The 16,619-nt window shown below is 39.1% G+C and overlaps 2 protein-coding genes across 2 annotated transcripts in view; one reads left to right on the top strand and one right to left on the bottom strand.

Annotated features, from left to right (window-relative positions):
* Window positions 1-3,046, bottom strand: part of LOC109913661 (potassium-transporting ATPase alpha chain 2) — a 46,769-nt gene extending 43,723 nt beyond the window's left edge. The window contains exon 1 of the mRNA XM_048615429.1: window positions 2,950-3,046. Coding sequence (XP_048471386.1) covers window positions 2,950-3,033 — 84 coding nt within the window. The 5' untranslated portion in view covers window positions 3,034-3,046. The remainder of the gene's footprint in view (window positions 1-2,949) is intronic.
* A 6,281-nt stretch (window positions 3,047-9,327) lies between these two features.
* The window catches only part of LOC109913660 (sodium channel subunit beta-3), a 49,219-nt gene continuing 41,927 nt past the window's right edge, over window positions 9,328-16,619 (top strand). Inside the window, exons 1-2 of the mRNA XM_048615371.1 lie at window positions 9,328-9,403; window positions 10,422-10,442. Coding sequence (XP_048471328.1) covers window positions 9,328-9,403; window positions 10,422-10,442 — 97 coding nt within the window. The remainder of the gene's footprint in view (window positions 9,404-10,421; window positions 10,443-16,619) is intronic.

Genomic DNA, 16,619 nt, shown 5'->3' with positions numbered 1-16,619 from the left:
GCTATAGTGTTCCCATAAATGTCTGATCAACCTGGAAGTACATTATAACAAGCACCTAAAGGTGGTTCTTGGTCTATGGGGAAACATCATGATAAGCAAGAGACACAGGCCTGGTTGAACATAATGGCAAGGCTTTCATTGACTAGACAATACCACAGCAGCAGCACAGCAGAGTATAAAACCTGCCATGAAGAAGACATGGTGGGTAGAAAAACCATAGAAGATCCAACAACATACATGGTTTCATCAGTGCTGTCTAGATGATCTACAGCCCATACATTCAAGGACCCATCCCAATGAGAGCCAAGGTGGACAGGAGTTCATCAGAGACAGGGAGATAATCAGCACTCCCTAAAGACAGCATTTTGAAGAACTCAAGCACATCTCTGTCCTTGACTTGAACATCCTCAACTCTGTTCTTCAAAATTCTGTCTAGTTCAGTTTCAGCACTATTCTGTTCTGCAGTAAAATTAAAAAAAGCCTTTTGACAGCTTAAGATCAACAAAGTCTTTGGAGCAGATGGAAACTCAGATAAAAGTTCTAAAACACACAGAGATACACTCCTGGCATGGTTACAAAACTTCATGTTCCCATTTTGAAAGCATAGCACATGCCAGAGTATCTCAGGGATACTGTGATTGTGACGATATTTAAAAGAAGTGGCAAAGATTTGATTGCGCTAATTACAGAGAAATCTCCTACATCCAGTCACATGGAAGATCACTGCAAAGATTCACCATAACTGCCTCTTCACCTTGGCCAGGGAATTTTTCCTTAAGTCTCCATGCAGTTCTCTCATTGAGAAGAATCAGAAACATGATCTTTGCTATGTGGCAAATTCAAGTATGAACAGCACCAACTATCCTTTTTAACTTCACAAAAGCCTTTAAGTCTACCAACTATGAAGGATTATTGGATATCCCCTCAAATTCGCCTTTTCTCAGAAATTTGTCATGATCCTTTGTTGACTCCACAATGAGATGCAAACTCTGAACATAGAACATAGAACAGTACTGCGCAGTACAGGCCCTTCAGCCCACGATGTTGTACTGACCTATTATCCTACTAAAATCAATCTACCCTGCATACCCTACATTTGACTATCCTCCATGTGCCTATCCAAGAGTCGCTTAAAAGCCTCAAAAGTATCTGACTCCACTACCACTGCCGGCAGTGCATTCCACATGCCCACCACTCTCTGCGTGAAGAACCTACCTCTGACATCTCCGCTATGCCTTCCTCCAATCACCTTAAAATTATGCCCCCTCGTAATAATCATTTCCAACCTGGGAAAAAGTCTCTGAGTATCCATTCTATCTATGCGTCTCATCATCTTGCTCCTTCCTAAAGCAACCTCACAAGCCATACCACAGTTAGGTCAAACGTGGCTACAGCATTGCATCAACTTAATTGTCCATCTTCCTCACTGCAATAATGCATCTTACCTCCTGCAAATTGCCATAGATGTGGGGACAAATCTATGGAACAAACAAACCATTCAATCTGTGCAACCTTAAATCCTAAACTAAAGCCATTCCAACCATAGGCATGGAGTTGAGTATGCAGATGATGCTTATGTGCAGTCACTCAGAAACTGAGCTTTAGACCATTGTTAAAGCATTCTTAAAAGCATACTAAACTTCATTAAACACCTGGAAAACTTAAGATTCTTTTCTAGCCAGTTCTCATCGCAAAACTAAACTACTCATTAATTAAGGTCAACAGTGTGATTCTGGAAAATGTGGACCATTTCTTTATCTTTGCAGCCTTCTCTTGACAAAGACAGAAACAGATGGTTAAATTCGTCAACACTTCCAGCTCAACCTTCGGTCAACTAAGGAAAACAGAATTTGAGTTCCAAAAACTCAAACCCTAGACAGCTGTGATCCCACTCACGTAAATGCATTGAAATCTTCAGCAACGCACAACAGTCACCTCAAAGAAATACCAGCAGTATGCGTTCAGTCGGCATGGATGAGTTGGACCAATAGGTCTGTTCCCAACCTGTACAGCTCTATGACTCTAAAGTGCAAATTAAAGCATATAGATCTATCAAGAGAACTGTGGTGAAATGTTTGGGGATCGAACATGGTCTATTAAAAAAAAAGCTGAAAATACTTTAATAAGACCTCATTGATCTCACAAAGTGAATTTTCCATTCCCCATCAGCAGAACTGGGATTAGAGAAAACAAAAAGGGGAGATTTGAAAACAGTAAGATAAAAGAAACATAATGGCATCCTTTAGTCCAAGAACATGGGTACAGAGAATATTTTCAGTAAAATGAAAGGACAAATTCAATAAACATTATCAATATAATAGTTATAATAGTTTATAATAGTTTACAATATAATAGTGAATTGTCAATATAATAGTTGTTTCATAGGTTCTGTATGTGCTGGCTGCCAGGTTTCTCGTGTGACTTGAGCTAATGCACTTTGGCTGTGCTTGTGCCTGTAAGTAATTGCCCCCCCAGCTGTGAGAGAAACACTGCTTGATGACTGCCAGTAAACTAGCCAACTCCATGGAATAAACCAGGTTTAATCTGAATCTGTATTTGTATCTGTAACTGTGATTAACCACAATGAGCCCCTATTGGTACTAATGTCTCAATTTCTGCCATCTGCATAAGCTTCTTTGCTTTCAATGCTAGTGTCTACAGCAATTTGAGAAAGAATACTACATGGCTGAGAGCCATCACTGACATAAGCATAGAACAGTATGTCCTATCTTCTTAGTAACGTCTCTGACTTAAAAAGAGAAATACGTTATAATATGTTAAGTATTTCAAAATATTATGGGTAATGCTGAAATCTCAATTCTGAGAAGGTCACACTAATGGAACATAAAGTCAGGTTAACTTGCAGAGTGATTCCTTATTTTAGTAAGGCTTGAACATCCTCCCCTCCAGCACGAAATGGCTGATGCCTAACTCCAGAGCTTTCCTCACCTCTTCAATGTCCATTGGCTCTTGATAGCTCATTATTTCCGGGATAAATTCCACAGGCAACAGTTTCACCCATGTGTGGTCCATACTGGATCTTTGTCCAAACCCATGGACCAAAACAGGCCCACAGTGGTGTCTTCCATTTTTGGAACTATCCTCCTCAGAACCACCATAGCTTCACTTTACTTTACAGCCTTTATCAGCTGCTATCAATTATAATGTACCAATTAATGTCATGTTCAATTGAGGTTGCTTAGCAGCCCATTGTTTGCCTGTCTAGGTGATGTGGCAAAATTGCAATGAATGGACTGATTAGCAGTTCAGGAGGTCATAGGCAGCTACCTTGAAATGTTTCCCTTTTTGTTGCTCCTTTACCCTGAATTCTGCTACAGTATTTAAAATTGACTGTCATGCAAGTGAGAGATATGTCTTGCATACTTTTAGTTGAACTGGGTAATACAGTATATCAGTAAGATAGGCTTTTCTTTCTCTTAATTTTGGAAGTGAAAGATGAGAACTAATATATGCTGCACTGGACATTGAATACATTATTTTCTTAAAGTACTCCTTACTAGGAATAAAACTATAGGCTTACTTTGCCAAGTAAATCTTTATAAGGGCTTAAATTATATGAGATTTACTGTCTGCTTATTAGATAAGAAATATGATCTTTTTTTCCAGTTGCCTTCTCCCTTTAGAATTATGTTGTTGATAGAAGTGGTATCCAATATAGTCGCATTACTTTTGTCTTTAGATACATTCTCTCTTTGGTGGAAATGGAGAATAACCGCTTCTAGGACTCTACACTCGCACTGTCTCATTTGTATTGAGAGTAGGCATGAGAATTATCTGTAGAGCTTAGTATCAGTTATTAATACTCTCGGTAGTTCAGAATATGTGGACATGACTACTCAGAGTCCATCCAATAAAATGAAAATATTTGGACTGAATGAAGCAATAATCCTCACCACAGTCTAAGTACAGGTGCTAAACTAATTTAAATGACCTGCAAGATGTTATTTATAGTACTATATTATAGTTTATAGTCATTAGGTACATATTCTAAGCTAATTACATCTGCCACATTTACACTCCAACCAGCAACTCTACAAATGCTGATATAAGTCCAGGCTGACGAAGAAACATTCTTACTAAATCTGAGCACTTTTACTTTCAGAGAACTGTAAACTTCGGATTGTTTTTCAATCATTTCATGAATACAGCCAGAGGACAGGTCTGATGAATGATTGACTCAGAATGTTAACATTGTTTCTCTGTTTTTAAAATTGCAAGAATAATCGGCAAAGAACCCTTTTGTAAGGCATTTTATCTCCCTTTAATCGCTCGGGAATTTCATGTTCGCCTCTTAATTGTACTTCGGTTCTGAGGAAGGGTCACTGGACCTGAAACGTTAACTCTGATTTTTCTTCTGTTTTTGTTTCAGATTTCTTTGGTTTCAACTCAAATCCTACTATTCTCACTTTTTCTGTTGCTTTGGTTTCCTCTGGATAAAAATATGCAGGTGAGATACTAAAAATTCTTTAAGGAATTCTTGACAAACCATTTTTCTGCATGTTTAAATTTAATATATATGGTACTATTTATTTAGCCAAGAATCTGAAATTTAAAATCAACAAAAAGGCAATCTTGAAGTAATTCTGAATTTTAAAGTATTGGAGTTAGCTAGCTTCCTACTCCCAAGACTGACCATCTTTGCAACAGCAATCTTTTTTTTAAATTCAATTCTCATTTGTATGATTTGTCATCTATTGGAACTAATCATTGTCCTTTATTTTTTCAAAGGGCAAAATTCCTACAAATATGACATCCCCGTTTCCTGAATGACATAGTTAGAAAATCATTGGAGATATTTCCTGCACATTCCTGGCAAGTCCAACGGAAAATTAAGAGTGATAAACAAGGTCAAACAGGATGCATGGAGCTTTCAATGACTGTCATAACGATGTAAAAAGTTCTGCTTCACATCTGTCACGCACATGGTAGAGATGTCAATCTCATTCCTGATTCAACACAAAGCCTGGAACTACATTTAGCAACAACAAAGCGATGTTATTAACAACTATATGCCAAAATAAATATGATCCAGGGACATAAGAAGTACGCTGCCTGAAAAGATGCAGATGCAATTGTAATTTAAAAGGGGAATTGGACAGTACCTGAAGAGAAAGAATGCAGACTGTGTGGATCTTTCGAAAGAGCGAGAGTCTGACAAATTGAGGCTCTTTCGAACAGTTGGCACAGCCAACGATGCTTTTATCATTCCCTCAGTCCTTACCCATTCAAGAAAATCAGGAACTGAAGGCTAAACCCATTTTGTGCTATCCACCTGCTGTATTGCAAGTAACAAAAGTCCAATGTCTAGACTGAATCTCTCAACAAGTGATTATTTCACACAATAAGGTTAACGCTCCAAAACATTACTAAATTGAACGTTGATTTATTTTACAGAATTAAATAATAGTTGCTCAAAGTTCGTCAACTGGGCATCTGTTTTGTTGAGGAGCTCTTTATTGCTTTGGAGATGGTTAACCTATGGAATCTTTCCTCTGTGTGAAATTAACCATCCGTAACGTACTTTCTCCTTTTTAGACTTACTGTACGTGTCAATCTGACCAAGCCTCCGATTGTTTAGTAAGATTGAATCAACGCGTTGATTTAAAACGCTTGCACACCCTGTGTGCTGGTGTAGGGACAGAAAGCAGTCCTTCACCCCCACCCTGACCTGACTCAGAGCCTTTGTTACGCACTGGCTGCCTTCACACGTCCCGGAGACGCTTGGTCACGGCTAGTTCTATCACCTACAGACAGTGACTCCTTTCTCCTTCTCCACTCACGTTCAGACAATAGCCCTAAAACACAAGGGGACAGATGGAAGATTCTATTAATGAATATTTCGATCAATATTACCACTAGTTTGCTCAAACTGTTCTGTGATTCTCGGGCCTTTGTTATTTGCATCATCCAACTTCAGCTCCCGTGGGATTGGAAGGGTCGACTGTTAAATCGCTTTATGGTGGATTACCTCAACTACTCCAAGGTTTTCTCGCTTGCTGTCTTATCTGAATTGTTCAGATTATAACTCAATGCTTTCACTTCAGTGCCCTATTTGGGATTTATTTAAAAGGAGAGTGTAAATTTAGTAAAACCTTATTGACTGTATACTGATGATCGTACAGTGTACCGCAGGTAAACCCTTGCCCAGTCCAGCCACTGTTCTAATCCAGGGCCTTCTGTTCAGTGCTGCAGACTGGAGGTGATAACTTTGATATCTTGATTTGTTTGCCCTCCACCTGACTAGGTTTCAAGTTACTGCTTTCTGATGGAGGAAAGGGTAGGGGGAGAATCAAACCCTAATTAATCATCCAACCTGAACCCTTGAGCAAACTCACCTTGTAGGAACATACAAAATAGGAGAAAAAGAGCTTTTGGCCCCTCAAGCAATAAGATCATGGCTCATCTCTTTCTGTTTCAAATTCCACATACCGATCTATTCTCAATAACCATTGATTCCATCTCAATAAGAATCTGTACACTTCTGTCTTTAAAAAAGATGACCCACAGGAAGAAACATCTTTTCCACATCTTCCTTGTCAAGATAATTCAAGAGTTTATGCACCTCAATCAAATAACCTCTTAATTTCCTAAACTCCAGTGGAAACAAGTCTAGCTTGTCCAAACTATCCTCAAAACTCATTCATTCCAGATAATCTAGAAAACTACTCTTGAAATGTCTCCATTGCATTTCCATCATTCCCTAAATAGGAGATAAAAACTTCACAAGTTGTGGAACAGCAAAGTACAAATGTTTGAAATGACTTCCTTTTGAGTGATTATTGTTTGCTGTATGTTTCTTGTGATACCATGTCATTGCTCACCTATCATGGTCTAAAGACTGGAGAAGCTACTATTTCAGAGGTTTGACAACATGGAAAAGAAAATAAGTGTTTCAGGTTGATGAACTTTGCTGAAATTTCATCTGGGCCCTCAGCCTTCGCAGCATCCAGTGTCTTCAGCTTCTTTCTTGATAATTGTGCATCATGAATCAAATTGGTTTCAGACTGACTGGCAACTTTGCTGCTGGGGATCTCAGCATGATCATCGTTCTAGCTGATGATGGCTGCAAATACTTCAGCCTTGGCTTTACTCTGATGTAAAGGGCTCCCCCATCATTGACGATGGAGATATTTATGGAACTTCTACCTTCTACTAGTTGTTTCATTGTCCATCGCCATTTGTGACTGAATTTGGCAGGACTGCAGAGCTTAAATATGATCCATTGATTGTGGGATCCACTTAACTCTACCTATTGCATGCTACTTACATTGTTTAGAATGCAAGTAGCCATGTGTTGTAGCTTTATCAGGTTTACAGCTCATATGCCTATTGCTCCTCCTGACATACCCTCCTGCACACTTCATTGAACCAGGTTTGATCTCATGCCTTATGGTAATGGTCGAGTGGCTGATGTGCTGGGCCATGAGGTTATTACCAACTGACCCACTGACCAACCACAAATCCCCTACCTGCATCCACCTATCTCCAACCCACCTACCCTACCCCCAGCTCCACCCCTCATCATTTATTTCTGGGCTTCCCTCCTCTTCCCCAGTCCTGACGAAGGGTTTTGGCCTGAAAAGTTGACTTCCCTGCTACTCAGATGCTGTCTGACCTGCTGTGCTTTTCCAGCTTCACATCTGTTGACTCTGGCTTCCAGCATCTCCAGTCCTTACTGTCTCCACGTTACAGATAGTGGTTGAATACAATTATTCTGCTGCTCATGAAGAACAGTGCCTCGTGAATAGTCAGTCTTAAATTGCTAGGTCTGTTCTAAATTTGAACCATTTAGGGTACCATTTACGGTGGTAGTGTCACACAACACATTCGGGGGTATCCTCAATATGATGATAAGAATTTATCTCCACAAGGGCTGCACAGTGATCTCTTCTACTACTGTCATGGACAAATGCATCTGCAACAAGCAGATTGGTAAAGACAAAGTTGTGTAGATTTTCCCTTTTGTTGGTTGCCTCATCACCTGAGACCCAGTTTAACAACTGTGTCCTCTACAATTAGGCCAGCTTAGTCAATAATGGGTGCTACAGAACTACTGTTGCTGAGGGACATTGAAGTCCCCAGCCCAGAGTACATTCTGTAACCTTGACATGTTCAGTTTCTCCCAGCTGCTGTTTGAAATGAAGCAACATGGAATCATCAGCCAAGGGAGGCATAAGAAGGGATGGAAGGCAGGAGTGGTGATCAGTAGGATGTTTCCTTACCTGTATTTGGCCATGAGGACCACAGTCAATGTTAAGGACTTCCAAGGCAATTATATACCAATTATATACCACAGTGCTGTCATTTCTGATGGGTCTGTCTTGCTGGTGACCTACCTCTGAGAACTAAAACCAAAACACCCAGAGAGGAGTGTCTCGCCCTATAATCTGTTAAAAGGTGTGTGAAAAGTGGTGTAACCTGCTCTTCCACAACTTCTAGTGGTTAAATAAAATAAATCTTTGACATTCACTTTATGTTCAACAAGTAACAATTTATTCATCTAACTCTAACATAGAAAAAACTAACTAAATTATTAACAAACTGAATAAGCCCCTTCTAACCATTAACTATTCCTGAATAAAACAAGATTCTAATGTTATGCTGTTCCAATAAATAAAGTCCCTCTTATATAAGATAAAATTTTTTTAAAACCATTGAATTTAGTCTCTCAAAATTACAGCCAGGTTACGGCTTCTAAAATGTTCTGTGCCTTCTCTGTCGAATTCTTCTGTCAGGAATATTAACTAGTTGTGCTGTCGGTAGATTTAGATGGTGCTTTCTCTAAAACTTACAGAAGACTGAGAGAGCTAGTGATTCACTCTTGAGAGCTGAGAGCTGTTAACTCTTACAAATGGCAGTAAATTCTCTTAATTTTTCCAACTGCCCTCTCCTTTTATACCCTTGATGACATATCAATTTCTTACAATAGGATTGGTCCTTTATTGCCAAAACTATCAGATTTAAATTTAATTGGTTAAATTCAGAACATGTTGTCTTGATAACAAAACAAAACTGCTGCTTCGCTTGCTAACTGTATGGCTGTTTGATATAAAATGTTTCAATTTGAGGACTCTCTGTGCACCTATAAACCCACACACTGATGCCTCCAGACATCCTTTTTGAATCTCTAAACATAGAAAAAGCACAACATCTTTTAAAGGGACCATGCACTGCTCCCCCCCACTCCCCAAACCCCCTAGAATTTTACAAACAACAAATTGTAACTTCCTGCCTTCTAATCCACAAGTACTCTACCCAACATTGCAAAGTAGTATCTGGAACATTGTGAGATATAACTCAGTGAACATGACATGTGTCAGGCTGTTGTTTGACGAGTTTGAGGAACAGATTTCTCAGTTTTGGCACAAACTCCCAGTGGTTGGTAAGGGGGACTTTGCAGGGTTGACAGGGCCATATTTGCTGTAGCCATAACTAGTGTCTAAGTCATTGCCAGGTGGGCTATCTGGATTGATTTCCCTTCTTTAGTCTTCATAGGAGTTTAATACAACTGAGTGGTTTGCTAGGCCATTTCAGAGGGCAGTTCAAATTTAATATATTGCCGTGACTTGTGTCATCTATAGGGCAACCCAGGTAAGGATGGCAGATTGCCTTCCCTCAGGACATTAGTGAACCAGATAGATTTTTACACCAATCGACAGTGGTAACATGGTTACCATTAGGATAGTTTTTAATTCCAGACATTTTTTATATTTAATTGAAATTTCACTATTTGTTATGATGGAATTCAAACATATGACCCCGGAACATAAGCCCAGGGTTCTGGGTTATTCTGCAGTGACATTACCACTGCACACCACCTCTCAAAATGTCCTAAATGGGCCGGCATTAATGACTTCTTTAACTAAGTCCCCAATGCAACAGCAAGCATCATATAATGAATCTGAAGCAAAAGCGAAACAATATTATTTTCAAGTTAACAACAGAACTTATCAATCATCTGTTACAAAGTGCAGCTGTGCTAAAAATGGAGTATCTGCACAGTTTGTAACATAATATGTAGAGCTCACATATTTGGAATCTCTCACCACTATTTCAGGCTGTCACCTGATAATGTTGACTAGTTAAATAATACTGCCGAAATCACCTTTTTATTTCACAGGATGTGGGCATCGCTGGCAAGGCAAGCATTGATTGTTTATTCCAAACTACCCTTGAGAAATTGATGGTGAACCATTGCAGCCCCTGTGCGCAGTCACACCCACAGAGCTCAGTGGAAGTGATTTCCAGGATTTTGACCTAGAGAAACAGCTCAGAACTGCAACACCTGTTGAAATTTAAATACGCATCCTCACTGCCCTGTAAAATATAAGGATGCAGCAAAACGCCTAAATGCCATTCAGAACTTTTACTTTTTTGCTGTTTTTCAATTTCTTTTGTAGCCCTGGTGCACATACGGAAGGGTATGTGGCTGTTTTATGTGGTGTCAATGCATAGTAAGCTGGTCGAGTAAGTCTTTAATTACAAAGCAGCCTTGTCAGCATAGGGCAATCTAAGGATATTTGTAACAAACACGGAGAAAGCTGGGAAAAGTCAGCAGGTCTGGCAGCATCCGTGGACTACGAAACAGAGCTAATGGTATGACTCTTCTCCAGAACATCTTTCACAGATGCTGCCAGCCCTCCTGAGTTTCTCCAGCTTTCTCAATGTTCATTTCAGAGTTCCAACATTTGCCGTATTTTGCTTTTATACGAATATTTGTTGTTTAATAATTTACATGTCAAATGAAAACCTTTCAATTTAGTCATGTGACCTTGCACAGTGACTCATCAGCAGTTGCACTATTTAGAAGACAGTGATATCAGAACGGATATCAGAAAAATGTACAACCAAAAAAACCCTGTCATTTCTAAATTCATTTCTTACAATATATTGAGGGAAGGACCAGAGTAGAATTCTTATATTTGAAGATAATGTCAATAGAATTGCAATATTGCAATATTGAATGGGACACTTTAGAGATTTTAATCGCTTAAACTGTACATATTCCAATGGGTACTCAAATCTGTAGCCTGTTCAACATGTATTTAACAGAAGTGCTTGTTTGTGATAGCTTCTTATTTTATAAATTATACAAAATCAGATACTTGGCCAGATAATGCTTTATTTGGTGCTGTTGGTTGAGGGGAAAGTAATAGTCAAGACAGGAAAATTTTAATGTCCTTATTCAAATAGGATTTTCTGCAAACCCTGAAGGGACAGGCAGGATCTTAATTTAACATTTCATCCCAATCATTCCACTGTACTATTCTGACATTTTCGCCTGAATGTTGTTCTCAAGTCTTTGTATTAGAGTTTGAACGCACAAATATCTAACTCTAAAGTAAATGTGTCATCAATAGGCTAAAGCTGCCAAGGTGTAAACAGATAAGGATCAAACATTCAAGCTTCCATTGATCTGTGGGAAATATTGAACCCGTCTCGAAGAGTAGAAAAAGTAACAAATACCTTTGTCATGCAGCAATGCAGAAATCTAATCTCATATTTCAGGTAACCATTATTGACCTACTATAAATCTCACTGCTTCTATGATGTTTGAAAGTTCTGGTTAGGTTATGCCAATTAGTCCCACATATTCAATATGGTTTATTTATTCTGTGGAGGAATGATCATTCCAACAGCCATATATAAGAAAAATGTGTTGAATAATCACCTTTGAGCCCACAGCTGCTACAATATTCTAAAATTATCTGAGAGCTTGGGAATGGTTCTGTTCCATTTAAATAAACCTCCCTGAGAACAAAGAGTTTTAGGAGCACATGATCATAGCTCATCTACAAACATGATGCTCTTCAATTATGAGTCATTCATATTTTGTGTATCCTTCATTAATTAAAATCACATAGCAGGAGACAGCAGGTGCAGTGGAAAGTAATAGTTCACCTGTTATTTATATTTGTTCGAAAAGGAATAAAATAATTACCTTGAACTATCTTAATAATCTTCATAGTTTGTTTTTAATTGTTTCAAAATTATGCCTGATATCAAATAAAACTATTTATTAGGGATGAAACATTATGATACATAAATCCATTCTAGTACAATACCTGTAGTGAAGGAGTGACTCAACTAATTAAAATATTTTTCATTCTTAATTTGTGAACTGCATGCACTCAGCAACATAAAGAATCTCTAACCAATCAACTCATCCCAGTTGAATCATTCTTGCAGTCGGAAAACCCCAATGAGCCACTATCATCTGCTGCTGCTCTTTGTGGTTACTCCTCCCAAGAAATCTACTGTTACGGTATATCACACTCGTCCACCTTGCACCATCCTCACTTGTTTTTCTGCAAATGCTTTGTGGTCTCTGTCATCCAACTTTACCTAGGTTGACCCCTCTTTCTGCTGTCGCTATTATAAGCTATTGACAAATTCATAGCCTAGACCATCCATCCTCTGGAAAGGAGAGCCGATGGCCTAGTGGTATTAATACTAATACACAGTGGTATTATTACTTTGTGGAAATTTCAGGTTGCTTGATTGCTCACTTTTAGACAAGTACAAAGGAACATGACTAAAACCTAACTTTAAGAGAACTACGCAGCTAGATCCAATTCATAATGGCCTGGCATGGAGGTCTGCCGGCCCAGCGCAGCAGTCTCTCGGCCTAGCACAGTGATCTCCCAGCGGCCTATTATCGCGGTCTGTCAGCCCAGCGTGGCCTTAGTGTGGACTTCGGTCTCAAGGTGATTCCAGAGCGATCTCTCAGCCTCATGAACCCTGAGGTGAAGCCCAGTGCAATCTGGAGTCTAGGCCTGGTGCAGACGGGAGGGCTAGGTGCTCTCTTCATTTTGTAATTTATTCCTAAAATCTGCAATGTTGGACTTTTTGCTTCTCTATTTTTCTAAGAACTGTAACTGAAGCTGAAGAAGACCTTGTACCTAAGATGGCATTATAAGCAGTAACTTATACACTTTTCACTGTATTCATTCGAGTACATGTGACAATAAAGCTAATTCTAATTCAATTCAAGTCAAGAAAACTAAACTGCTGAGTCCAACAAACTGTTTACACTTGAAAAGTTAACCTTTTTGTGGATCCTAAAGAATTAAATTTTTCCAGCATTTCATAGATAAAACTTTGGCGTGTATTTTCAATCTAATTCTGCTGCCCTAGTCAACTTGCCCTGCCACAGAGAAATATTGCAATTTGTGTGGCACACTTTTTCTCATGAAATCCCAGGGGAACTGCTATGAGGAGCCAAGGACTTCAATCAGAAGGGAAGTCACTCTACAATGTGATCACATTTCTCAATAATGTGTTCATCTGGTATCAATGCAAGTACCAATGAATGTGTAACATTCACCTCTATAAACTATGTGCTATGGGGTCACTTATAAAGGAAATGGATTTATACGAAACAATTAAGTGAAATTCAAATTATTCTATTAATTCACTCCATATAAGTAGTCAATGTTTAAAATCCAGACATGTTAAGGTCTGAATATAAGCCATTGGTGAATTATCTCAGCTTATTTGCTATTCAAGCCCACTCTCATGTTTTCATTGCCCCTAGATTTGACCATTCCAATGGGCTCTTGGCTGGTTTCCCACATTCTATCCTCAATAAACCTGTGGTCATCCAAATCTCTGCTTCCGGCATGTTAACTTGCTCCAAGTCACAATCTTCACAAGTGCTGTGCTTACTCACCTACATTGGATTCTGGTCAAGCAATATCTTAATTTTAAAATTCTCATGTTTAGTTTTGAATCCCCCCAGCTCCACAACTTTGAGATAACACCTCTCCTCTAATTCTGGCCTCTTGAGCATCCATGATTCTAATTGCTTTGCTATTAGTAGCTGTGCCTTCAGTTGCCTAGGCCCCAGCTCTGGAATATCCTCCTGGCACTTCTGTTTACTTAGTTTTTACAGTTTAAGACAATCCTTCAAACCTATCATTTTGCTGTGTTTCTCATTATTTGACTGAATATCTCCTTACATGGCTTGGTGACATTTTTTATAACGTTCCTATGAAATGTCTTGGGACATTTTATTATGTTAAAGGTGCTAAATTAAATATACTTGTCACCAGATTAAGTTACTCATCTGTTGACTTTTGTTTAAAATTTTCACACAAGATTAGTTTGAGGCTGTCCAAACTTATTTGGAGTCAGCAGACAAAGGAGTTTTCATCCTATACGATGGTGTTAGTGTTTTTGAATGCATACCATAAAGGGAAAAATCTGAATCCAATGCATCATTAGGTTCTGCAAGGCTTGTAAGGGGAATGATTCTTTGTATCCCCATTCAGTCTTCAACATCTGATCCAAATAGGTATATTTTGAAAGCTGTGAAATGAGTTCTGTAACAGCTTATTCTCCTCCAATGCTCCAATTGTTGTCATTGACAGTTTTCACAAGCACTCTGTTTATTACTTTCATTTGCTATCCACAGAAAGAAGAATCTGCAGTGATTACTTGTTCCAGAAGACAGTTTGCTGCATAAATTACACCGCTGTAGTTCATCTCCAACAGCTGCTCTGTGTGAAAAATAAAACTGGTAAAGCTGATGACCTGTCTTCCTGCTCATGTGCCAGCCCCAGCTAAATAAAGACATTCCAAGCAGAGACACAAAAGCCAAATGCATTAAATGTAATCAGGATCATGGCAGCCTTAAAGTAAATATCATGTTGGTTACGGTTTCAGTTATTAGCACTAAATGTTGTTCTGTGTTTGATTCTTTGCATAGCTAATGATAAAAACCTTGCCAAACACTAATGTTCCACTTGTAAATTATATATATTTTCATTCGGAGGCAGACATACTTAAAGTAGTTAAAGTCTGATTTAAAGCATCTATTTAATCAGCAGCTCGTGTGGTAGAAATTGTGCAGATTGTTAAATTGCCACAATGAACTATATTCACCATTCCAAAAGCACATTGTAAATTAACTTCTACTATTGTGGAAGTTCTTCACATCTTCAAAATTGCCAGAACTCTCTTCAGGTTCCATATTGAGTAGGGATGGCAGAAGTGAGATAGACTTGCATGTCTAGCAGTCACTTAGGAAGCTCTTAATTAATTGTTCACTACAATTTAGAATGAGAAATCACTGGTACTTCTTTTTCAAAAAGAAAGAGCTTAAAGATCAAATCTAATGCTGCTGTAAGAAAAGTGCACAATTTAAAAGAAAGGTTACTGGACCCAAAATGTTAACTCTGCTTTCTCTCCACAAAGGCTGCCAGACCTGCTGCATGCTTTCTAACAATTTCTACTTTTGTGTGCACATTTTAAAAAGTCTGTTAACTGGCAAGCCAAATTACTAGACTCCAAGATTGACTTAACATTGCCTAACATCATTTCCAGAAGAGTTATTCTTCCCACTGAAATGAGCCTTTAGTTTTGGGTTCCTCATTTGAGTATTTAACCTAAGCTGGCAGTTCAGCAACTTGTTTCAGACTCCATCTTTCAGGTGGGATGTTAAACTGTAGCCTTGTCAACTACAACAGCTGATTCAGTAAACATGAAAGACCTCCTTGTACCATTCGAAGACCAGGGAAATCGGCCAGTGCTATAACCAATACCTCCCTCACCACCTATCAATTTCAAAAGTAGATTTCTGCTTGTGAGATTTTGCGATGGACAAGTTGACTGCACAAAATAACAATGGACTCAATTTCCCAAAATTTGGCCAAATGTCAATTTTGAGAGTTTCGTGGGGGATTTCTTTCGGTGAGCTGCAGCGAGTTTTCTTCCATAATTTTACCTCATTAACTATGCAGCACACTGCTATGGTGCCATTCTCAAAGCTATCTTGCATTCAGCAGGGAAGAGCTTGCTGGTACTTGGTATCCTGGGCATCATATTTAAAGCCTAGCTCTACATCAGTTCAATGCTGTAAGTCAGGAACAGTCCTTCATAGTTCCAGTATGTGACCTCCAAGGGAACTGGCTGAAAGAGGCAAATAGGCATTTCAGTTCACAGTTAGGAGCCTGGAGGTCTTGGTGTGCAGAGTGGTGGAAAGGAGTGCCATTATCATTCTTCAAGACCATCAGAGAAAACCACGACACCATACCCTGCCATCCCTGGCCCAAGGTTATCAATAGGGTCATTTCCATGTTCCAGAGGAACATCAAACAATGCAGGGAGAAATTTAATGATTGCACTTGCGGGAATGTGGGCATCGTTAGCTGGGCCAGCAATTATTGCCCATCCCTAGTTGCTCTTAAAAAGATGGAGAGAACTGCCTTCTTGAGCCTTTGCAGTTCACATGCTGTAATTAGACCCACAATACTGTCATGGAGAGAAATCCAGCATCTTGACACAGAAGGAATGGCGATATATTTCCAATAGGATGGTGGTTGCGTTCCCTTGTATTTCCTGGTCTTGTCCTTCTTGATAGAAGTGGTCATGGGTTTGAAAGGTGAGTTTACATTGAGTCTAACTCTGCTACTGCACCCATCTCTCTCACTATTGTATGCAGCACCTTGCTTCAATTCTTGAACTACTCCATTCTCCCAAATTTCTCGCCTTTCCTATCCTCTGAATTTCTTACTCACTTTCTCCAAGACACGTCACCACTTCCCCATATCTGCGCCAACACTACCAGCTCACAACACTAGAACCCTAGGTGAACA

The sequence above is a fragment of the Rhincodon typus genome, chromosome 32 (genome assembly GCF_021869965.1).
Source record: "Rhincodon typus isolate 14 chromosome 32, sRhiTyp1.1, whole genome shotgun sequence".
Taxonomy (NCBI): Eukaryota; Metazoa; Chordata; class Chondrichthyes; order Orectolobiformes; family Rhincodontidae; genus Rhincodon; species Rhincodon typus.
The sequence above is the reverse complement of the archived record's forward strand: the minus strand, read 5'-3'. Positions and strand labels throughout refer to the sequence as shown.